This window comes from Conger conger, chromosome 16 (genome assembly GCF_963514075.1).
Source record: "Conger conger chromosome 16, fConCon1.1, whole genome shotgun sequence".
Lineage (NCBI taxonomy): Eukaryota > Metazoa > Chordata > Actinopteri > Anguilliformes > Congridae > Conger > Conger conger.
Window position 1 is genome coordinate 3396230 of NC_083775.1, and position 24601 is coordinate 3420830.

Consider the following 24601-nt stretch of genomic DNA (forward strand, 5'->3'; position numbering starts at 1 on the left):
AGCACTCAGAGGTAAGGAGGTAAGGAGGTAAGAGCACTCAGAGGTAAGGAGGTAAGAGCACTCAGAGGTAAGGAGGTAAGGAGGTAAGAGCACTCAGAGGTAAGGAGGTAAGAACACTCAGAGGTAAGGAGGTAAGGAGGTAAGAGCACTCAGAGGTAAGGAGGTAAGAGCACTCAGAGGTAAGGAGGTAAGGAGGTAAGAGCACTCAGAGGTAAGGAGGTAAGAGCACTCAGAGGTAAGGAGGTAAGGAGGTAAGAGCACTCAGAGGTAAGGAGGTAAGAAGGTAAGAGCACTCAGAGGTAAGGAGGTAAGGAGGTAAGAGCACTCAGAGGTAAGGAGGTAAGAGCACTCAGAGGTAAGGAGGTAAGGAGGTAAGAGCACTCAGAGGTAAGGAGGTAAGGAGGTAAGAGCACTCAGAGGTAAGGAGGTAAGGAGGTAAGAGCACTCAGAGGTATGGAGGTAAGGAGGTAAGAGCACTCAGAGGTAAGGAGGTAAGGAGGTAAGGAGGTAAGAGCACTCAGAGGTAAGGAGGTAAGGAGGTAAGAGCACTCAGAGGTAAGGAGGTAAGGAGGTAAGAGCACTCAGAGGTAAGGAGGTAAGGAGGTAAGAGCACTCAGAGGTAAGGATTTAAAGGGAGAACCTGGCAGTACAGGGGTCCACACTGCATACAAAAAGTGGCCTAGCTTTCTGTGCTCCGGTTAAACACCCCATCAGTGTCCCGTGTACCACCCTCATGTTTCCGACCAGACCAGGGTCAAAAACGCAACTGCTTTTGATTCAAATATTTTCTGCACTCGATTGATCTTGCTTTGTGCAACTGAGTCAACCAAGAGGATCAAAAGGCAGGGTTTGCACTTTCTGGGAGCATTTCATTGGTTCCAGTAGAACCTTAAAACATTTTTTTTTTTTTTAAGTATTTGAATCAAGGACAATTACATATCAATTACGTACCCCGTATCTCTATCTGTATCCAGCGCCTTCAGGACCTACGGCCATTCCTCGCCGTACGAGCTCCGTGACCGAACAGGAAGTCCTAACCAGCGTCGTCCACGGTCGTCAACACAGCCCCTTCGCGGCGCCGCGAAAGGGCCGTTTAGCGCTCGTTGTTCCGGAAGCTTCCGGAGGCCATCGGGCGCGCAGAGTGCCCTCCGCCCTCCGAGACGAGGAGGCAAACAGACGGGCCGGAAACAGCGGTGCGGTCGGCCAGCGCCCGGGGCCCCGGGGCCCGGTCGCACCGTCTAATGGAGACGCGGCAGCCCCCGCTAATTTCATTCCCAAACATTGGAGCGGCTCCAGCGTCCCGATTAGCCCCGGCGTTCCTTTCGCTCGAGTGCAGACGCGGCAGCTGGAGAACGGGACCCTTTGCAGGCGTTAGAAAAAAAACACTAACCATTAACCATCCCCTTTCACCAACGTTTACTCATTGTAAACATCAATACATTTACTGTACATCCGAGACAGGAAGATGATAAGGACCTGCGGCCTTTTCGCGTACAGTATACTCAATCTATCACTCACAGCTCTCGCATTACATCAGAAAACACACATCCGTGCTCGACTGCAAATAAATCACCCCCTCATACTGGAATCCTACAAACAAATGGGATGAATCCCACACTCATCATGAATAAAAAAAAAAAAACTAAAATAAACAAATCACAGACTGGACTACACAATATCGCCATGACTGTACCTCTGAACCAAGCTGGTCATAAAGCTGGACTAGCTGGTCTGAACTGGTCAACCAGCTAAACCACACGTTTCTCCCCTTAAACATGAAACGATCGATTTTTATGATCATTATCCAGCGATAACCTGGCGTTCTCTGCTGCTTAGACGTCTAGGGCTGTGGTCCAATCTGTTAGACGTTCGGTCTCCACAAACTTCAAATGCTCACTACCCTCAGGAGGGCGTGACGCAGAAGAACACGAGCACAGACACTCAAACTAATGAGGAGGAGCAAGGCGAGGGTGGAATTATTCATGTTGGACTGCACTTGAAGAAGTGATTTCTGGTTGGTCAAACAACTGCAGAGATCATTTTAGGGAATGTGGGAGCGTTATTCCTGCGGGAAAAGGGCTCTGGGGAAGCGTATTTTGTCCTCGGGAGAGACTTCAGCGCCAGGGACCGACCGAATCCTTTCTGCTCTCTCCTCCTCTCCTCTGTGAGAACCCCTCCCCTCCCCATCCAGGGCCTTCACTTTTCATTCCTCAACACACACACACACGCACACACACACACACTCACTCACACACATACGCACACGCACACACACTCACTCATGCACTCGCACACACACACACACACACACACACACACACACACATGCACACACTCACACGCACAGCACACACACGCACATGCACACACACGCGCGCACAAACACACACACTCACACACATACGCACATGCACACACACACACACTCACTCACACACATACGCACATACACTCACTCACACACATACGCACATGCACACGCACACACACTCACTCACGCACTCGCACACACACACACACACACGCACACGCACGCACGCACGCACACATGCACACACTCACACGCACAGCACACACACGCGCGCACAAACACACACACTCACACACATACGCACATGCATAACGCACACAGACTCACTCACATACACACACACACACATGCACACACACACACACACGCACACACAAACACACGAGCGCACCCACAGACACACACAAAAGCACACAAACACACACACTCACACACATACGCACATGCATAACGCACACAGACTCACTCACATGCACACACAAACACACACACATGCACACACAAACACACACACACACACTCACACTCACAAGCACACACAAACACACGAGCGCACCCACAGACACACACAAAAGCACACAAACATGCACACGCACACACACACACACACACGAACACACACGCACGAGCACATATGCACATACACCCACAGACACACACAGGCAGACATGCACATGAACACACACGAACACACGCGAACACACGCGCACAGGCGCACGCAAGTGACTCATCTCAGAGCAGGTAAGTAACTAATCTCAGGGCCAGGTAAATCACTCATCTCAGAGGCCACGTAAGTGATTAATCTCAGATCTAGGTAAGTGACTCATCTTAGAGCCAGGTAAGTCACACAGCTCAGAGCTGAGATGTCCAGTCTGAATTCTCAAGATGGTACCCTTTTGAATGAAGGAGCTGTGAGTTCAAGCTGTGCTCTGAAATAAGATCAGGAGTGAAGGGGAATGTGTGAACAGTCAACAGGGTGAAGTACTGTTAGCGGTTAAAGAATTGCACTGACACTACACAAAGTAAGCATAAGAGAGAGTGCAAAGCACACAAACACACACATACACAAACACACTCACACACACAGACGCATGCGTGTGCGCACACACACACAAACACACTCACACACAGACGCTTGCGTATGCGCGCGCGCACACACACACACACACACACACACACACACCCACACAGAGGACCACACCAGCTATACTTTAGCTGTGATGTTAGCCTCACTGGGGGAATGAATCGTGTTGCTAAGAGACCAACTGCAGGGAAGAAATTGAGGAAAGAGAGGAGAGATTTTTCTGTGACTGTATTCGATAGAGTGAAAGGCAGGTGAGTGGGTGGCGAGAACAGAAACGAGAGAAAGAAAAAGAGAGAGAGAGAGAGATATCTGCTGTGGGAGAACGAGACAAAAGGGTGAAAGTTCATCATAGAGACGGGAAGGCCAAGCTGTTTGCCCCCCCCCCCCCCCCAGCACACACCGCTGTTGAGCCACAGCCACAACACCAAGATCCTGCAATGCAGGGGGGGAAGAAATCCTGAATCTAAATGGCTGATCATTTACTACATTCATATTATGCATTATATCCAAAAGACTTTCCATCTAAAAATACGTACATAAGAGGTCCTTCCACGGAGTTTCCGTGTGTTGAAAGCAAAAGGTCACTGCATGCAAGACCACCATTTTTGACATGACAAGATCATTTTCTGACTGATATTGATCTTCTTCTTCTGGTTCTTCTATTCTTACTCCTTTCATTGCTGATATAAGCTTCAGTACGTTCTATATTTCCTTTCTGTGGTATATTTCTATTTCCTTTCAGAAAGTAAATGACAGGAATCTTCATTGACTTTAGGGGCTGGTAGTTACCTGTACACCCCTATTGTACATAGCTATTAATGAGGTATGAATATTCAGGAATTACAATAGGTGCTAAATTGTCCTGGGATTTGAACACAGACAGAGAGGGGGGGTATCCACCAATTACTACCCTCCACGCTGGCAAGCACCCGTCTTTAAGCATGGCATCCCGCTGACAACTCGACCAATAAATACATACAGTTGCTGTGGCGGTGCGTCGTAGTAGGGAAGAGCGAAGCTCAGGCTCATAAGCCGTGTAAGACTTTCTCTTTATGGGCCGTGATGTCAGTTGACCTTTTAGTCGACAGCTTTGCGTCAAGGCGCTCAATATTTCTTAATCAAAGCAAATACCACAATAGGGACGAGTTTTAAATTGAATTTCCCCCAGTTATCGGGTGCAAGTTTGTCCAACTCATAAATCATGACGAAAGTTATAATTTGCTTCGCATTACAGCTCTTGCTTGCGTTATCCGAATCGTCCCGTCGTTTGGCTTTTCCTTAGCCTATAATAAAGTAATAAATCCGGCAATGCGTTTGGTTGGAAAAATGAAAAAAATATTGACTTATTGACCTTTCCTCTTGCATGCATGCTAACGTTATCCGGGCTGCACTCTGTAGTGTATGCTGAAGCACGCAAACTTAGCAGGAATTTAGCAGGAAATTAGAACTGATAACCCATTGTAATTCTATTAAACTGCTTTCTTTTGCACTTCGTTAGCCGCTGTATGTCGATTTAAGATCAGGCTCACTATAAAGCGTTCACAATCTTAATTTAGGGAAGAAGAAAAAAAAACTCCGACCTAAACCCTCACAAGAGAAAGCTTGAGAAAATTCCTGAATGCATGCTTGAGAATATTTTAGGCTAGACGTTACGCTAACGTGTTGATTTGTTACATTATTTGTTTAGGTTAGTGCATACTTGTAAAATGGGACGTTTTATTTTTGTTTCTGGAAGAAATGCTATAAGCCTGGCAACACTGACACTGTCCTATTACGTTCCTGAGGGTGTCGGAGTGTAATTGTAACGTAGCCTGCGAAATTCCCGAATTTCTGATTATCATGGTGAGACTAAGGAGAAGCCAATATCGCCCAGCTCTTTAGCCGCGTGTTCAGATGCAGCTCTATTTTGATATATGCAGAAACAACTGAACGAGTCTGCGCGGGGTGCATCTTTCTGAAATGGCGGTATTGCAGGTGCACCTACCGGAACAAATATCGCTCCAAAATGAAACGGGGACAAGTATCGGCCCGAAATTGAATTCTCAAAGGTAGAATAAAAACGTAGCCCAAAACACAATGATAATGTGTATTCTGGCCTAGTCTAATCACGACGTTTCCTCTTCTTGACTGAAATGTTTCACAATGTGTAATGTGTAACGGTAATGTGTTCTGTTCTAGAAACAAAGCCAATAGGAAAAGGTCGTGGACGACGTGGAGGATGCGTTCCCTGTGCTGTATAGCCGTGTTGACAATAGCAGGGATTTTAAAAGGCTTTATGGAACCCGCAGTCCCCTATCAGAGAGGACAAACAGACTGAGAGGTTAATTGCACCTGCGAGGTGTCAGCTGCTCCAGCTTTGAAAGCTCACAGGGCAGAAAACTCAAACAGAAGCCACCGAGGGCTCTCGGCCGTCCAGCGAGCCTGGTCACCGGTAAACGCAAACTCACCGGTAACCGTTTATCTTCAAAGGGTCCTCTTGAGCAAGATCCAGTTCTCAGGACCCACTTGCCAGAAGTTCCTGGTTAAAACAAAAACCTTCTGGCAACTGGGTCCCGAGGACTGAAGCTGAGAAATACTGCTCATAGAGCGCATGAACGGAGGCCGGTAACAGATAATAATTTATTTTCTAATAATTCCAAAGACAGAAGTTTATCACGGATGGGCCAACTCCTGAACTCACGCAATGACATCAAATTCACGGGGCATATTCAGGACCATGGACAGAGAACGGCCAGGAGTAAAAACGTTCAACGACTGATACAGTATCAGGACCATGGACAGAACTCGGCTTCGGGGAAGAGCTCGGCCCAGGGACAGCGCTGGGTTATGATAATCATAACTGAAAAAAAGAGAGATTCTCGTTCTACTTCCAATGGAGACGCTTTCAGTCTGATCATCACTGTCTGAACAATATACCATAACCCAAGGGAAACAAACAATGAATGACTTAATTATAAAAAAAATTATTTGTTATTTAGCTCATGCTTTTATCCAAGGCAACCTACAGTTGATCAGACTAAGCAGGGGACAATCCCCCCTGGAGTATTCTGGGGGTTAAGGGCCTTGCTGAAGGATCTTATCATGGCTACACCAGGCCTGGAACCACCAACTTTCCAGGTCCCAGTCATGCACTTTAGCCACTACGCTACAGGCTGCCCCTTTTCAGAAAAACTGTCAACACATTTTTTTGGGGGAGAGTGTCCTTAATAACAGATAGTCCCTAAAGAAGGCATCTCAAACTCCAGAGGGTTGCGGTGTCAGCAGGTTCTTGTGTTTTCCTTTCAATCAACAGTCTGTAGCCTATCGTGGGGCAGTCTGTAGCCTATTACAGTGCAATGTATACAATCATGTAGATACGGGTCAGGAGCTTCAGTTAATGTTCACATCATCACATGGGGAAAAAATGTGATCTCAGTGACTTAAACTGTGGAATGATTATTGGTGGCAGACAGGGTGATTTGAGTATCTCAGAATCTGCTGATCTCCTGGGATTTTCACACACACTAATCTTTATAGTTTGCAAAGAATGGTGCAAAAAAACAAAAAGAAAATCCAGTGAGCAGCAGTTCTGCAGACAGAAACGCCTTGTTAATGAGAGACGTCAGAGGAGAATGGCCAGACGGGGCATTGGCAGGCAGACAGGAAGGTGACAGTAACACAAATAACCACACATTGTGGTATGCAGAAGAGCATCTCTGAACACACAACGCATCATAACTCTAAGTGGATAGGCTACAGCAGTAGAAGTCTAAAAGTCTAATAAATACCTAATAAAGTGTTCGGTGAGTGTATATGCCATCAGAGGCCACTCTAGTGTTTAATAAAAGCAATGATGAGGATTGTTTTTTTATTCTGACACGTTCCGTGCGCCACCCAGTGGTCACAGAGCGAAATGCAATGGTGTGTAATTGCATTATCATATTGTCATAAAAACGGCGCACTCACATTGTAAATCAATATATCCCATATTGCATTTCACTAAGTGTTCTTGACAAAAGACAATTAAATGCAATGCAATCATTTTTTTTAAATGGCGTGATAAATCCGCATCATTGTGTCAACGCAAACGTTAATTATGTTTCACTGTAAAATGAAATTGCATTTAATTAAAGGTAGAATAGTTAATTGCGAACTTCTAACGGTCAAAAGAGGAATTGCAGCAACAAACACGCTCAAACCACAACACTGAGCGTTGGTGAGTCAACTGTATTTTGAAACTCGTTTTTAAGGACTATAAACACAGGCAGAGGGTGAGTCAACCATGTCAGTGATCCTTTTTCAATGATAGGAAGGGATTTACAATGGTCTGGTAATATGTATTATCACACAAATCTTACAAATTGTACATTTAAGTCACTGAAAATCTTCCACAGTATATGGGGTTGAGACCTGAAAGGTAAAAAGAGGCTACCAGGAACCGCTCCCTCCAATCCGAAAAAATCCCGCCAGAAATCATTCGTCGACCAAAACCGCCCCCTGCAGTCCCTGCAGAGCTCCACCGTCCTGCTTATTTCCGGTACCACGGAGAGCAGGAGCGAAGTCACATGAGAAAATGTCGCCCTCTAGTGAAACTCTAGTCTCACAACTGGGCATGCCGCATTAGAACAGGATTTCACAGAAAAGACTGTACAATGTTAAAGATATGAGTCTATAGAATAAATGTATGCCCCCTTTCATTTGGTAAGAATTTATAGCTTTTGAGTTATCGGCTATGCAAATGAGCAGGTTGGCAACTGACAGTCTATAGCAACGTATGGCCGCCCCACACTGGAAACAAAGCAACAATTGCTGGGAACATGATTTCACGGAAACCACTGTACAATATTTTATATATGAGTCTATAGATTAAATGATTAAATGTATACCCCTTTCATTTGGTATATATTTTGCAAAAATTAATAACAGTAAATACTGAAAAATCTGAATGGCTTCAGCAAACTTACTCATTGGATTAAAATATGTGTGTGTGTGTGTGTGTGTGTGTGTGTGTGTGTGTGTGTGTGTGTGTGTGGAGAGAGAGTCCATAGAATGTACAAAAACAACTCGAACTTCAAACCCCACCTCTTCCCACGGCATGTTGTAAACACACAGCCATGTGCTTCAAATAAGCCGCAGTATAGAGCTAGCATTAGACACGAATGATCCAGGATTAAAAGAGCATAAGCATAAGATAATTTTAACGACGGATGGTGCGCTCACGATTTTGTAGATATGGACATTATTTTAGCGAGAGGTAAGGTAGTATGGTTGGCAACGGACAGTCTATACACACTGTTGGTGGCATTAGGATTTGTCAAGTGATTTTTGTCGAACTTATACAGTTATAGATCGCTGCTTCTATGTCAACAAAATGGCGGCTGGCACGTAAATTACGTCAATCAAATACAATCTATAGGGATAGATAATACTTGATATCAACCGTGACGTCGGTTGCAGGTTGCCATCGATAGGCCACTGATTACACGAACGCGTCTTATTCGTAATCAAGTTTATACGTTAGAATCATGTTCAGTTAAGTCAGATATTTTAAATCGGGACAATAAATGATAAATTAATGCAGACACACTGTTGGCTGGGCAATTGGATGGCCCAGGATGGTTCTCTGAGCTCAGCTGTTTCAAAATATAGCTTAACCATGCTGAGAGCTGGTCTGAAGTGATCAACCAGCTGTTTCAAAACATAGCTTGAGCAGTTTGTTTTCAGCAGAAATGGCCTGTATGAAGTCAGATAAAACTGTACTAGGCCAAAGAAAGGGAAACCCTTTCAGGCACACTCTGTGGGCATTAGTTTGCGAGTGTGCCAAGGGAAAGATGCACATTAGACATACTTTACTTGTATGTTTGCTACCTGAAGACACCAAGCCATTCCAGAGCTAAGTTAGATGAGTTAGTTGGCAAATATTTCGCACAAAAAAACCCAAGCTTGCAAGAGTATGTGTAAAAATCCAGCTATCACCAGCCTGAAATTCCAGCTACCAGCTGTTCCAAAACATAGCTTGAGCAGGTCAAACCAGCGGTTTCAAGTTGAGTTGTTTTTTAGTTTTTTTCCAGCAGGGACGCACAATAACCCAAGCTTGCGAGAGTACATACAGCAGTGAGCCGTGCTCTTGTGCAATTAGCAGCAGTAGATTTAATTCCTCACAGCCACGTGTCTCTACAACGTGAATGAACGGCTAAACCCACACACAGAAGAGTTACGGCGTGCGTGGACCTCGCCTTCGTGTTTACACTCAGTATTCCCTGCAATCAAGTAGGCTGCACACGCGTTCTCTGTCATAAACGAATCCTCTCTCAGCCTGGTCACAGAATACACTTCATTTAGCCAATGTATTCCCTTGATTCAGCTGGTTAGGAATTATGCGATGCATGTAGGAGCCTAAATTTGTATTCGTTCCGACGTATGGAAGAAAGCAGATGGATAGGGGGGAAAGTCTGCGCCAACATCAGGCATCACATCACAACGCTAATAACGACAACAATTTTCGCAATACCCTGTAAATTTGTAAACATACCTTGATCGCCAGCGTCCCCCCGTCATGACTCCATTCTGAAATCAGCAGCAGGAAGTTGGCCGATTTATTTTGCGGCAGAGGCAAGGGCACCGACTTTTCTTCTTCCTAGAGTTCCCCGCAAAAATAGGTACAACACAGCTCCACCTAGGAACTAAGATCTTAAGATAATTAAAACCTCCACTATATTGAGGAGGAATTGGTGTAACTACCCAATCAGCTGTCTGCAGAAGAGGATGCATTCTTCAGATGTTCAGGGGTTTATGGCAAGTTTCCGCTGCTAGCTGGACACAGCCAGCAAGGGACGCCACAGTCTTATTTCCATGATATGAACTCAAAGGCCGTAGAAGTATGAACTTCCCAGATTTTCTGGCTTACACAAATTTCAGCCTGAGAAACGTACTGTGAATTGGTTTGCTGCATGTAAAAGTTGTGACTTTGTAGCCAGACTTAACCGTTAACTTGCCTCTCTGGAGGGGAAAAAACGAATCAGTCGGTGCTACCGAAGAACGTTTTGTCTCGCTGTCAGTTTTTAAAATCCACAGTGATCATTAGTGCGATTCTTGACTACCATACCCCTCTCCCGGAGATCATGGTGAAGTTTCACCAAGTTTAAAAATCCCAGCGAAGTTCAGACATGCAGTACCAGCAAAGTAAAGACGAGTGACGGCTGCGATGGTCGTCCTCATTAACACCACGGTACAGTGATCGGTGGATGATTAATACAGTTTATATTCACAACTGATATATAAATGAAGTTTGCTTCATTTAAGCCATTTTTCAAGTCTCCGTGATGCTCATCTCTGGAGTTGTCAAGCCTCAAAGTAGAACACGGCAAACATGGGAAAGGGTTGCCAAATTTGCCATCGGCGCGAAGGGATTAAACGATGTGTGGTTTTATGAAATGGAGTTCAATAAAACTTTTTAAAGGAACACTGTCAGGCTTGTTTCAGTAGAGATTATTCGGATTAAATGCATAAAATATGTGTAGGCATCACCGTCAGTATAGCCGTTTCCTAAATATGGGGCAAAACGTCTTAGGGCAAAACCGAAAAGGTCATTCTCTAACTAACTGTCCGTCATATCGCTCAGGCTAGCGAATTACGTTATATTTGTATGCTAACGTTACCATATTTTCAGGGGAATGTCATGTATAAATAAACCAATGCCATAAACCAGTCTCTGCGTTCAAGGGTGGAGTTTGAGCGCCCCTTACCATCGGGGAAACACAGGCTGGAGATTCAAGCCAAACACATCCATTGACTTCACTGGACATGTTTGGCCTAAGAAGTTTTGCCCCATATTTAGGAAACGGCTACACTGACAGCGATTTAAAAAAAAGCCTAAGCACATAATTTAAGCATTTAATTCAAATAATCTCAATTGAAACATATGTGACGGTGCTCTTTTAAATCGGTTCATAAAATAACAGACATATCATTAGTTGGCAAGAGGGTATTGCACAGAGACATACATTTATTGAAGCTATTCGGATGAAGTAGGCCTACTGGTACTGCACTCGCGAATCAAACCTGCGAGTTGCAACGAATCACTATTGCAACGAACACTTTACTTACACTCAAATCAACTCGGAAAAATACAGCTCCAAAAAGGCGACAAAACACAGCCACCAACCGAAAAAGTCTCGCTGGGCTTGAAACGCAACTACATCACACATTTTCACCATTCCACAGGCTGCGTGGTCATCTTAGCACTAATCAACTGTTCGTCGCTCTGGATAAGAGCGTCTGCCAAATGCCAATAATGTAATGTAATGTAATGGACCTGGAAAGGTTGGTGGTTCAAGGCTCTGGTGCAGCCACGATAAGATCTGCGAAGATCTGTTGGGCCCTTGAGCAAGGCCCTTAACCCCGCATTGCCCTTAACCCCGCATTGCCCTTAACCCCGCATTGCCCTTAACCCCGCATTGCCCTTAACCCCACATTGCCCTTAACCCCGCATTGCTCTAGGGCAGTGGTCACCAACCCTGTTCCTGGAAATCTACCATCCTGTAGGTTTCCATTGCAACCCAAGTTTGGCACACCTGATTCTATTAATTAGCAGCTCAACAGGATCTTTAGCTGTTGAATGAGGTATGCTTTGCTGAGGTTGGAGTGAAAACCAACAGGACAGTAGAGCTCCAGGAACGTGGTTGGTGACCCCTGCTCTAGGGGGTTGATTGTCCCCCTGACTAGTCTAATCAACTGTACCGCTAGTCACTTTGGATAAAAGCGTCAGCTGAATAACAGAAGTTGTTGTGAAATTATGATGGTTTGGGAGCTGGGGTTGCAGCTCAGAGGTTGCCAGCTCAGTTCCCTGGCAGGGGCACAGCAGTTTTACCCTGGAGCGAGAGGCACTCAACCTGAGCTGCTCCAGTGTACGCCCAGCTGTGTAAAACCGCTAAACCGCTAAACGCCTGGAATTTCAAATGTCACCGTTTTCCTCTGGAAGCCCTGCTGGGGCTGTCAGTGCCGAATCGGGTCACAGAGAAGCTGTTATTGGGCGCCCGAGACCTTTTCTGTGAGGAAAATTTCCAGAACTAAAGTAATTAATTCTGTGTCCCACGAGATGGAAAAGGTTATCATAGATCAGGTTTTTGGAGACAAGCCCTTTAAATTTGTGCCCTTTACGATCTCCAGATGCACACTGGGATCATTGCGCATTGGCATTTGTACTGGTGTCATTATTGCAAAGCATACACTTTTGTTAATTTGTTTAAAAGTAATTCATTGGTTTGAAATGTTTGCAAGTTGAGAAGCAGTCAGGTTTTCCAGGCTGTAAAGGGACTTTTCTGTGGTTTTACCTCACCTTGCATTTGAGCTCTGTGTGGGTCTTTTTTTGTGGTTCTGTCAGTGAGATGGCCAACAGACCACCACAGGACGAGGGGAACTCCTTCAGGAACCGGCAGAGGGGATTGACCTCTGCTTAGTCTAATCAACTGTCAGTTGCTTTGGATAAAAGCATCAGCTTAATGACAAAACTGCACTGAAGTCACTCAGCACAGAGGAGCTGCTGGGCGTGCTCAGGGCAGAAGTGGCTGAAGAAGGATCTGTAGGAAACTATCATACATAAGTACATGGCCACAGTAAAATAAACTGGATAACGTTAACTACACAGGCAATAGGGCACAATTTACTACAGACTAAAATACACTGCAGATATGTATAAGTGTACATGCCTTGGGTTAAAATACGTTGACATGCAAAGAAATGCAACATTTTTTTTACTATTGATCTGGGCAACAAATACCAGGTGATAATTTCAGTTCAGACTTCATGGTTTCCTGTTGAAGAACAATCTTCCTTTTTGATGGAAACTTAATCTCCTAGAATAGAATGATTTTGTTCCGTTTGATGTGGCCCCCGGGTGTGACTGGTGTAATGTGGAAGTTGTGTCTGTCAGGGGAGAGAAAGCGACAAGTTCCCTCACCCAAACCCATTTTGTGGAAGAGGACATGGACAAGAGTGAGGTTGCATCATAATAACCTAAAAATGGCCTAGGGCGCCTGAGCCCTGCTGCTGACCTGTGGCAGGCACCCCCCCTCACCGATATGAGGAACTCTGCCCAAATGCCTGAATATGCCAAATTAGCCATTCTGTAATTAAAATAATTAGGATACATGTACTTTGCCTTTGGCCTAACTGCAGAGGATTCCGTTACCAGAGTAACCCATGATTGCCTCGAAGGCTCTGTCGGCATTGGACGCCGGGGAATGACATGAACCAATGGGGAGCTGTCCTTCATCAACATCGAGACCCTGGGCTCATCCCAGTCGCTTATTTCCACTTCCACTTTTTCCTTTCCTTGCTCCTGTCCCGGGCGGCACGGATGGTGCAGTGGGTAGCACTGCCGCCTCACAGCAAGGAGGTCCTGGGTTCGAATCCCCGTCGGCCGGGGCCTCTCTGTGCGGAGTTTGCATGTTCTCCCCGTGTCTGCGTGGGTTTCCTCCCGCAGTCCAAAGACATGCAGGATAGGCTGATTGGAGAGTCTAAATTGCCCATAGGTATGAGTGTGTGAGTGAATGGTGTGTGTGCCCTGCGATGGACTGGCGACCTGTCCAGGGTGTATTCCTGCCTTTCGCCAAATGTATGCTGGGATAGGCTCCAGCCCCCCTGCGACCCTGTTCAGGATAAGCAGGTTAGGATAATGGATGGATGGATGGATGCTCCTGTCCTGAAAATCGAGTGAGGTCCGCCATCTTTAAGGACATTCCAACCCATTAAATGCTCCTTCTAGGAGCTAGAAGCAGGAGTTAGGAACTCTCAATCTTTCCTTTGAGCAAGAACATCTGCGCATCCCTTACGAAAGTTTTTTTTAAATTTTTTATCCTGACATATAAATGATCAACCTGTTGATCCACCTCCCCTCCCATCTGCCATGTCTGTAACTGACGTGGCATCCAACTGACAAACTGAAGGAGCAAGGACCTTCCGTTTGCCTAATTCATGTTTTCTTGATTTCCCCGGCTTTATTTATTTTCCTTGCCACTTTTCCTAGCCTCTCCCGATGGGTGGAGCTAGGAGAAGAGCAGACTGAAGAGTAAGAAAAAGGAAAAAGAGGAGAAAATTAAATGATTGGAATGAGCCCCTTGAATGATTCGGAGCCCAGGGGAGAAGTTAATTCTAAAGTAAAGTACGGAGAATGAACACAAACCAGAATCACTTTTACCAGAGATTTATAGAGTTTCATCAAAAAAGAAAGAAAAAAGAACCAAACTCAAATAAAAGAATAAAATCAGCCAGTGGTTCAGTTAATTTGCATAAAGGTGTAGGGGCCGATTTGAGAGTGGAACCTGCAGGAAAAGGAACACAGATGGTAAAAAAATTCACACTATTATCAGTCATATTGTGGCTTATTATTTCCAACACACAGAAAATGTATGGAAAATGTATTACCCCCTGCCATAAGTAGTTTTTTTTTTTTTTTTTTTTACATAGCTTGAAGAGATTTATTAAGTTTCTTACAATAATACATTACATTTATACAACTATTCATCTCATAAAATCATAAAATGCCAAATGACATAAAACTCACAGACATTTATGGTAAAAGCTATGTTACATATAAAATGTACCAATAAAAGTATGGCAGTTAGAAATCATTTAAAAACATTATAAAATGGCTGTTTAAGGGGACACAAGGCAATAAGAGACTGACCGGAGGTCCTTGGTCATTTTACACAGGAATGTCCCATGTGAACTGCAGTGGGAGGCCCCTCATCCTCTTCTGGAAGACCTGGCCAAAGCGCTCACTCTGGGCCACGGTGAAGGTGTTCTTCCAGTCCCCGACTTTACCTGCCAGAACATTCTCCACCGTCATCCTCCACAAGAAATCCTCGCCAAGGTTTTAGAACACTGGTTTCCAAAACAGTGTAGAAACAATGGCAAGTACAGGAATACTGAAGGATTTCAGTCACGTGACCAAGCTGTTGTGGCTGCTTACCGGGGTTGACAGCAGACCGCGGCGATTACGATTACTTCCGCACAAAGACGTAAACACAAATCAACATTTGGAGGATTGGAACCGTGTAATTTGCCTCTCTACATTTTTAACATCCTCCTGATTGCTGACAAGTTACCTGATTCTCCTTCTCACAATATTTCTGCTACATACGTTTGCCTTTTCCAGTGTTTTCCCAAGGTTTGCCAGTCATAGGTGGCACCATGAAGCATTGCATATGGAGAGCTGTGGTAAAGCCATTCACTTTGCGCACAGTGGAGCTCATTTCAACTGTGATCAACCGTAATGCATGTCGTTCGTAATTTTCTTTATGAAACTCTCTACACGAGTCAGGTGAAACGGCGGGATGTGATCGAGATCAGCTAACGTTACACGATTTGTCATTTTGATCAAAATAAATGTTCCACACGGGCTAATAATATACACTTATAATATGCACTTTATTTTTCTGACTGAGAGAAGCTAAACTAACAGCATTTCAAGCATCAAGGTTTCAAGTCATCAAAATGGCGGTCAGATGCCTTATGACGCCATATGAATTGTATGGATAGCTGCAGGCAGCCAAAGGGTTCCAAGCACCCACTGAGAAATCAGACAGAGACATGGAACACAATTTCACAAGACAGACAAATAAGCAAAGGTTTTGGAAGGACTGGAATGGCAGTTGGTAAGGTGATTTTATGCTGGGCCATGGCCCTGAATCAAGGACATCAAAAATTTGTTAGTTGGTTGGTAGGCATCAGTTGGTCTACCGTCTTGAAAGTTATGTATATATAAATATATCAATATATAAATGAATAAATATATGCATTATAGCGTCACCATCCGTCATCCATCAATACATGCAGGATAGCTTTACTTGGGCCATACCAGCCCTGTGACATAACGTCACACAGAGCTACAGATACTGTTGGTGTGTTTTTGCACTTAAGTGCTTCATTTTGGCCACTGACCCAACAAACCTCCAATTCTGTTTGTTCAAACAATAAAACTGGTTCAGTTCAGTTTGACTCAAACAATGCACCACCACTTAAAACTCTTTGAAAGTTATACAAGTATAGTTATATAAGTAAAAAAATTAATCCATGTTGAATCCAGGTCAAAGTTCTCCTTTGAAATTATTTTTAAATCTGGAGAATTTTCAGTAGATAGAAATTGCCGACCATCTTGAAAATAAAATGCCCCGTTGCCAGACTACCTGAACATAAAAAATAAAGACATAGAAAATAGGCTACTGGCTTTGCAGACTGGTTAGCAGTCACCATTATCAGTTACAATAATGATTCAGCACAGCCAAGAGAAAGTAAAATATGACTATCAAGACACTGCAGCAAATTAAAACCTTAGTGAAAAATTCTAAACGGTACTTGTATCAGAAATAATGTTGCGTAAAATTAAATACTACGAAAATGGACAAGGTCCAGACCTGACTTGGGATAGGTGACCAGAAAAATATCGCTGTCCCTTATTTTGAATGTTTGGAGTGAAATGATTTCTTCTGGCGAAGTAAGTCTTGTTCCAAAGACATAACCTTTATATTGAAGAAGGTAAGGATTGATAACCTCCATATCGTCCAATATTAAAGAGTGAAGCGCAAAGAGAAATCAGATGAGCTAAACTGGCTGTCCTGGACTGAACTACTGAACCACTTGATTACAAATTACTTATTAACATAACTAGACATTGGAGCGATGGCTATCATGACTTTTATTATTTAAACAGCATTGTGTAGTTTTTCCCTCTGTACATCTGGCATATGATTGGCTGACAGAAAGATCAGAAGGAAAATAGTTTTAGTTTTACATTTTTATGATTGCAGAAAACATTTTTTGAAATGTATCATATTTGCACAGTTCAGTCAGTTTTATTTCTTTCAATAACAGTGATGTTGAACTACTGAACCACTTGAGTATAAGTTACCTATTAATGTTGAATGGTTGTCATGGCTTATTTTAACAGCATTGTTTACTCTTTTCCTCGGTACGTCTGGCATATGATTGACCGACAGAAAGATCAGAAAGATATTTTTAGCACCAGCGCCCCCATCTAACCCATTCTGAGAGTAGCAAATCAGTACACAACTTCCCTCTTCCAACAGACATGCATGTTTCCAACTTCATCAAGTCTTAATCCTATAAAGCCTGAGCTTAAAAAACTAGCAAAAAAACTATATGAGAACAGCTCATCCATTTGTTTTACCATTAATTTTTTTATCAAATTATTAACTGAAGTAAAAAAGGAATCAAAATCATACCATACATTGACATGAATGTGTTTTTTCAAATGCAACAATGTTAGTGTGTGAACTTAGATTCAAGATTGTGGTGATTGTGGTGATTGTGGTGAGTGCGGACCCGCAAGGTTGGTGGTTCGATCCCCAGTGTAGCCACAATAAGATCTGCACAGCTGTTGGGCCCCTCAGCAAGGCCCTTAACCCTCACAAATATTATCCATGTGACAAGTCCAGTCATACAATGCTCACTTCCACTTGAAATTTGAGCCTCAACAGGCCTCAACAACCACTATGGATGCTCATGAATGTCCCATGTGAACTGCAGTGGGAGGCCCCTCATCCTCTCTTGGAAGACCTGGTCAAAGCGCTCACTCTGGGCCACGGTGAAGGTGTTCTTCCAGTCCCCGACCGTACCTGCCAGAACATTTTTTTTAATTTTCTTAGTTAGTGCGTGTCAGTCTCCTGAAGCTGTTGTCCGCAAAAAGAACCAGTAATAAAAAGGCCTGAGACAAAAAGCTGTAGAATAAAACAAGAACTGCATATAAAACAAAATGGTGGGACTGAACTACAGATCTACCAAAAAACTGTGGTGAGTGATTCCACCGTTAGTGCTTAATTAAAACTACTGATTTAGCTGTAGGGTCCAGACACCTTGGATGCTGATGGAAAGGATTCTACAAAACAAACCGGCAGACCCTGCCACCCACTAGGACTGGAGTTGAAGCCACAGACTCTGCAGCCCCCTAGTCAATCACTTCTGTTGCAGAAGTGAGCCCACAATTTTTGAAAATTGTTGGTTTAGAACATGACCCCTAACCTTTGCGAAGGAAGTGTCCCTGCTCTTGATCCAGCAGTTCTTGGGGCAGGAAGTCATAGTTGGCTTTGGGGTCCTTTTTCATGTTCTTGAAGGTGGCCCTCTCCACCACGTGGTCGATGGCCGAACTGTCCAGGTTCTTCCCGAGGAACTTGCTGATCTTCAGCACCTCAGACCTCAGATCCTGGGAGACCACAAGAGAAGATGTGGGAACAATCCTCACTTTGTAGGGACCAAAGCACTTGAGTGGCTTCTCCTGTCAGCATACACCGTCAACATAGACCGTTTTTCATCACCACCATCGGAGCTCACCTTTAGTGATGCAATGTTAACAATGAAAGATGTCAATATGAATAGGAGAAAAATATTCTCAAATGAGAGGGCATTACCTGTACAGCCATCTCACCTTGATCATGTCCTCATACGTCAAAAACAGGATGTTGTACTGATCTCTCTTTGAGTGCCATTCCCTGATGTGATCAAACCAGGAACCACCAGCAACTGTAAAACAGGAAATTCACATCCATGTGATACAGTGGGAGCAATAATTATTTGACCCCTTGCTGATTTTGTAGGTTTGCCCACTTACAAACTGTGTAGAATTTTAATCATAGGTACATTTTAACATTGAGAGACAGAATATCACAAAATAATCCACAATAACAACATCATATACATTTTATAAATGTGATATCATATTTTCACATTAAATAAGTATTTGATCCATAGAACTATAGGATTTAATACTTGGGGGAGAAACCTTTGTTGGCAAGCACAGAGGTCAGATGTTTGTTGTAGTTTTTCACCAGGTTTGCACAGATCTTGGGAGGGATTTTGGTCCACTCCTCTTTGCAGATCCTCTCCAAATCCTTAAGGTTCCGAGGCTGTCGCTTGGTAACTCGAAGCTTCAGCTCCCTCCACAGATTTCCGATGGGATTTAAGTCTGGAGACTGGCTAGGCCACTCCAGGACCTTAATATGCTTCTTTTTGAGCCACTCCTTTGTTGCCTTGGCCGTATGTTTTGGGTCATTGTCATGTTGGAAGACCCATCCATGACTCATTTTCAGTGCTCTCACTGAGGGAAGGAGGTTGTCACCCAAAATTTCCTGGTACATGGCCCTATTCATCCTCCCCTCAATACGGTGAAGTCGTCCTGTCCCCTTAGCTGAGAAACACCCCCAAAGTATAAGGTTTCCACCTCCGTGCTTCACAGTGGGGACGGTATTCTTGGGGTTGTACTCAGAATTTCTCTTCCTCCAAACACAGCGAGTCGAGTTGATGCCAAATAGATCTATTTTGGTCTCATCTGACCACATCACCTTCTCCCAAGCCTCCTCTGGATCATCCAGGTGTTCTTTGGCAAACTTCAGACGGGCCTGTACTTGTGCCTTCTTCAGCAGAGGAACCTTGCGCACGCAGCAGGATTTTAATCCTTCACGGTGTAGTGTGTTACTGATGGTTCTCTTCGTGACTGTGGTCCCAACTGCCTTCAGGTCATTAACAAGCTCCTCCTGTGTAGTACTGGGCTGATCCCTGACCTTTCTCATGATCATTGATATCCCACGAGGCGAGGTCTTGCGTGGAGCCCCAGACCGAGGGAGATTGGCGGTGACTTTGTGTTTCTTCCATTTTCTAATAATTGCTCCAACAGTTGTTAACTTCTCACCAAGCTGCTTGCTTATTTTCTTGTAGCCCATCCCAGCCTTGTGCAGGTCTACAATTTTGTCCTTGATGTCCTTAGACAAGTCTTGGCCATGGTAGAAACGTTGGAATCTGATTGATTGTGTGGACAGGTGTATTTTATACAGCTACATAACAATGTAACGAATTGACACAGGTGTTTTGGGTAATGAGTTGAGATTAGGAGTGCTTCTTAATGGAAAACTAACTGGTCTGTGGAAGCCAGAATTATTGCTGATTGGTAGGGGATCAAATACTTATTTCATGCAAAAATACAATACGAATTTATAAAAATTCATATGATGTTGTTATTGTGGATTATTTTGTGATATTCTGTCTCTCAATGTTAAAATGTACCGATGATTAAAATTCTACACAGTTCCATTCTTTGTAAGTGGGCAAACCGACAAAATCAGCAAGGGATCAAATAATTATTGCTCCCACTGTATATGATGGTTACAGTATGTGTAGACAAGTGTGTTTGTGGCCCTGTGTGTACTGTTTGTATGTATAAGTGTGTGTTCTCACCTACTCCCTCCAGGTACTCCCCTATCAGGTCCTCAAAGCTCTTGGGGGTCTCCAGTTTGGGTATAGCGTGGGAGAAGTGAAAGTAAGAGACCATAACATCCTTTGGGTTCCTCATCACATAGACAATCTGACATGGAACAAGGACAAATTATACTAAACTTTCAGTAGTTTTTGATGTTTTTATAGACATTGGGCGTCATGCAAGAACCACTCGTTTATGCTTAAATCACTTAAAACAAGTGACTTGGCACATTCACCAAAATTCTCTAATTTATATTCTCTTCATTTCTCCATAGGTAGGAGCAAGATTTACGAGTGGTCCCGACCCATTGTACAAGTCACATAAACAAGAGCCTTGCAGTGCCTGGCACACCAACTTTCAGATTCATATTGCAGGTCAAATATGAATCAAAACCAAGATTTCTCACATCAAATGTTCTTCAGTGCATTGCTTAGGAGAAAAAAGACAAAGTTTATCAAAGGTAAATAATATTATGTTTTGCTCCATCCTCCATTTAACACACATACGTGGGTGGCCTGTAGCGTAGTGCTTAAGGTACATGACTGGGAGACACAAGGTCGGTGGTTCGATCCCAAGTGTAGCCACAATAAAATCGGCACAGCCGTTGGGCCTTTGAGCAAGGCCCTTAGCCCTGCATTGCTCCAGGGTTGGATTGCCTCCTGCTTAGTCTAATCAACTGTATGTCGCTCAGGATAAGAGCATCTGCCAAATGCCATTAATGTAATGTAATGTAACACATAAAAGATCCTTTTTTCATTAATTTAGCCCCAAGAGTGAATCCAGTTGTTTGTCCACCCCATTTCCTTCCCAAAGCACCCCACCTTAGCCCTCTTGTTCTTCAGTCCAGGGGGCATCAGGGCGGGGGTGAGGTGAGAGGTGAATAAACGGGGGGAGGGACGCAAGGAGTAGTCGGGCATGTCCAGACGACTCTCTAGCCACGGCATTGTGTGCCAGTTGTTGTCGTACACAATGTTGTTTGACGGATCCGCTTCACAGAGCAGCGTGATGATCTGCTGAGTCCATACAGTGCCTATGATGGAAGTAAAGAAAGAACAGAGTTCAGAGACCCACAGAACCAGCACCTAATGTTCAAACAATAAAACTTGTTCAATACAGTACATCAGCATGAATAATTTGAGTCAATCAAATGCAGCACTACGTAAAACTCCTGGAAAGTTATTAAATTTTTGGGGGCTTTACAGTATGGGTAAAACAAAAAATTATTCCATCTGACTCAGGAACAAGGGCAAGGGCAAGGGCAAGGGCAAGGGCAAGGAAACAAGGAGGCTAGAACTGGGGGAAGGAATCAAGGGCTCAGGACAAGACGAACAAGCAGCGTGCAACTGAAAAGGACAGGTATAAATACACAGGGGAATGAGAAAAACTAGGCGGGGCATGGGAGTGAGGGCGGTCTAACAAATAAACATCAGGTGAGACACATGAAAGGGTAATAGGACAATAACGAGGGGGAAACGAAAACGCGGACTGGATTCACAAAGACACACATGTAATACAAACGGCTCCGTACTAGATAGTAAACAATTGCAGAGAATCAGGAGATGCAGAGATACAGAGAAACAAGTGGGAATACTTTGCTGACACTAAGCAAGTAATCAGTGATAGAATAGGGAGGCGGAGTTACAGAACAGAATTGAAACTGGAGATGAGTTAGTAAGTTAGTTAAGTGATTTAAATTACAAATACCCAAAACTAGTGAATGTTAGTTTGTTAGTTTGACAAACATATTAGTGTGTTAGTATAATTAGTACTGTACAAATTCTATGTTAGTTGGGATGAGTATATTAGTGCTATGTACAAACATGAAATGGAGAGAAAGCAGGAAGTAAGGAATGCAAGATTGGAAGGAAGATTGAACCCCGGAACTACCGTAAACACCCGAATAGTGGGGCACGCAGACAAGGGAGTGACTGGACTAGTAAACATTCAGACTCAGACATCACAGGGGAAGACGAGTGCAAAGACTAATGAATATAAACAAAACACCAGACATGAATATGAAAAATAATAAATGACAAGACTAAAGATAATAAACAATGATAAACTAACACACAGAACACAGGAACATAACAGTATCTGTATGGTCATGCTAGGACTCTGAACCGTACTGGCCTCTAGGGTCCTCTTCACACTTCTTCCTGTGTTCGATCTGCACTTTGTTGTACGTCACTCTGGATAAGAGAGTCTGCTAAATGTTTTGGAATGTAATGTAATGTAACAATAATGGTTCAGCACAGACAACAGAAGGTCAGATATGACTGCCAACACACAGCACTGAACGAAAACTTTAGTACAAAATTCTAACCGGAACATTTAAATGTAAGAAATAACATTGCCTAAAATGTAATGCAATGAAAATGATCAAGATCCAGACCTGACTTGGGATAGGTGACCAGAAAAATATCGCTGTCCCTTATCTCGAATGTTTGGAGTGAATCGATGTATTCTGGTGGAGAAAATCCTGTTGCAAAGACATAACCTTTATATCGAAATAGGTAAGGACTGATAACCTCCATATCGTCCAACGTTAAAGAGCGAAGCGTAAAGAGAAATCAGATGAGCTGAACTGGCTGTCCTGGACTGAACTACTGAACCACTTGATTACAAATTACTTATTAACATAACTAGACATTGGAGCGATGGCTATCATGCCTTTTATTATTTAAACAGCATTGTGTAGGTTTTCTCTCTGTACCTTTGGCATATGATTGACTGACAGAAAGATCAGATGTGACCACAAAAAATATATTGGTCTGCTGAATCTTTAAGAATTTGAAGCTGAATTTCCTAAAACCATTTCGTATTAAATTGCATTTAGTTGAAAGTTTCTCTCAAGAGTTTTATTTTAATCTGACTGTACTTCCTGCAGCCTATTTGTCTGACTTTCAACCGTACACTCCGCCAGTCAGTCTATCTGTCCTTCTGTCTGTCGGTCTGGCTCCAGATTAGCTGGATGGAGCAAGAAAGTTGTAGATAAACTGTGATCCTTCTTACATTGACTGGCCAGTCCTTCATGTCTTGAGGAACTGAAAGAAAAATACAGGAACACATTGAAGGGGTTAAGAACCACCCAGGCGCCTGTTGACCGAATCAGAAAATGGCATATCCTGGCCCACCTGAGAGTTTAGTGGTAAGTGAGGTGAGGTGAGTGAGTGAGTGAGTGAGTGGGTGAGTGAGTGAGTGAGTGAGTGAGTGAGTGAGTGAGTTAGTGAGTGAGGTGAGTGTGGTGAGTGAGAGAGTGAGTGAGTGAGTGAGTGTGTGAGAGAGTGAGTGAGTGAGTGAGAGAGTGAGTGAGAGAGTGAGTGAGGTGAGTGTGGTAAGTGATGTGAGTGAGTGAGTGAGTGAGTGTGGTAAGTGAGGTGAGTGAGTGAGTGAGTGAGGTGAGTGAGTGAGTGAGTGAGTGTGGTAAGTGAGGTGAGTGAGTGAGTGAGTGAGTGAGTGTGTGAGGTGAGTGAGTGTGTGAGAGAGTGAGTGAGTGAGTGAGAGAGTGAGTGAGGTGAGTGTGGTAAGTGATGTGAGTGAGTGAGTGTGGTAAGTGAGGTGAGTGAGTGAGTGAGTGAGTGAGGTGAGAGAGTGAGTGAGTGAGTGAGGTGAGTGAGTGAGTGAGTGTGGTAAGTGAGGTGAGTGAGTGAGTGAGTGAGTGAGGTGAGAGAGTGAGTGAGTGAGGTGAGAGAGTGAGTGAGTGAGTGAGTGAGGTGAGAGAGTGAGTGAGTGAGTGAGTGAGGTGAGAGAGTGAGTGAGTGAGGTGAGAGAGTGAGTGAGTGAGTGAGTGAGGTGAGAGAGTGAGTGAGTGAGGTGAGAGAGTGAGTGAGTGAGTGAGTGAGGTGAGAGAGTGAGTGAGTGAGTGAGTGAGGTGAGAGAGTGAGTGAGTGAGTAAGTGAGGTGAGTGAGTGAGTGAGTGAGTGAGTGTGGTAAGTGAGTGAGTGAGTGTGGTAAGTGAGGT

General features: G+C 43.9%; 1 protein-coding gene across 1 annotated transcript; it reads right to left on the reverse strand.

The window, feature by feature from the left end:
- Positions 1–17046: 17046 nt before the first annotated feature.
- On the reverse strand, positions 17047–23739 carry LOC133114682 (amine sulfotransferase-like). The gene is made up of 6 exons (XM_061224245.1): positions 23033–23739; positions 21462–21670; positions 20619–20745; positions 18817–18911; positions 18414–18594; positions 17047–18010 (listed from the first exon to the last, which is right to left on the reverse strand). The coding sequence occupies exons 1-6, from the start codon at positions 23172–23174 to the stop codon at positions 17886–17888; spliced, it is 879 nt and encodes a 292-aa protein (XP_061080229.1). The 5' UTR covers positions 23175–23739; the 3' UTR covers positions 17047–17885.
- Between the last annotated feature and the right edge of the window lie 862 nt (positions 23740–24601).

Bases quoted from the DNA above. Each gene is read 5' to 3' on its own strand.
- LOC133114682 (XM_061224245.1), bottom strand. From the start codon at position 23,174: ATGGAGGTTATCAGTCCTTACCTATTTCGATATAAAGGTTATGTCTTT. The intron at 21,671-23,032 runs GTCTGGATCTTG...CTTCCATCATAG, and splicing joins GGTCACCTATCCCAAGTCAG to GCACTGTATGGACTCAGCAG. The intron at 18,011-18,413 runs GTTAGGGGTCAT...ATGTTCTGGCAG, and splicing joins GGGACACTTCCTTCGCAAAG to GTACGGTCGGGGACTGGAAG.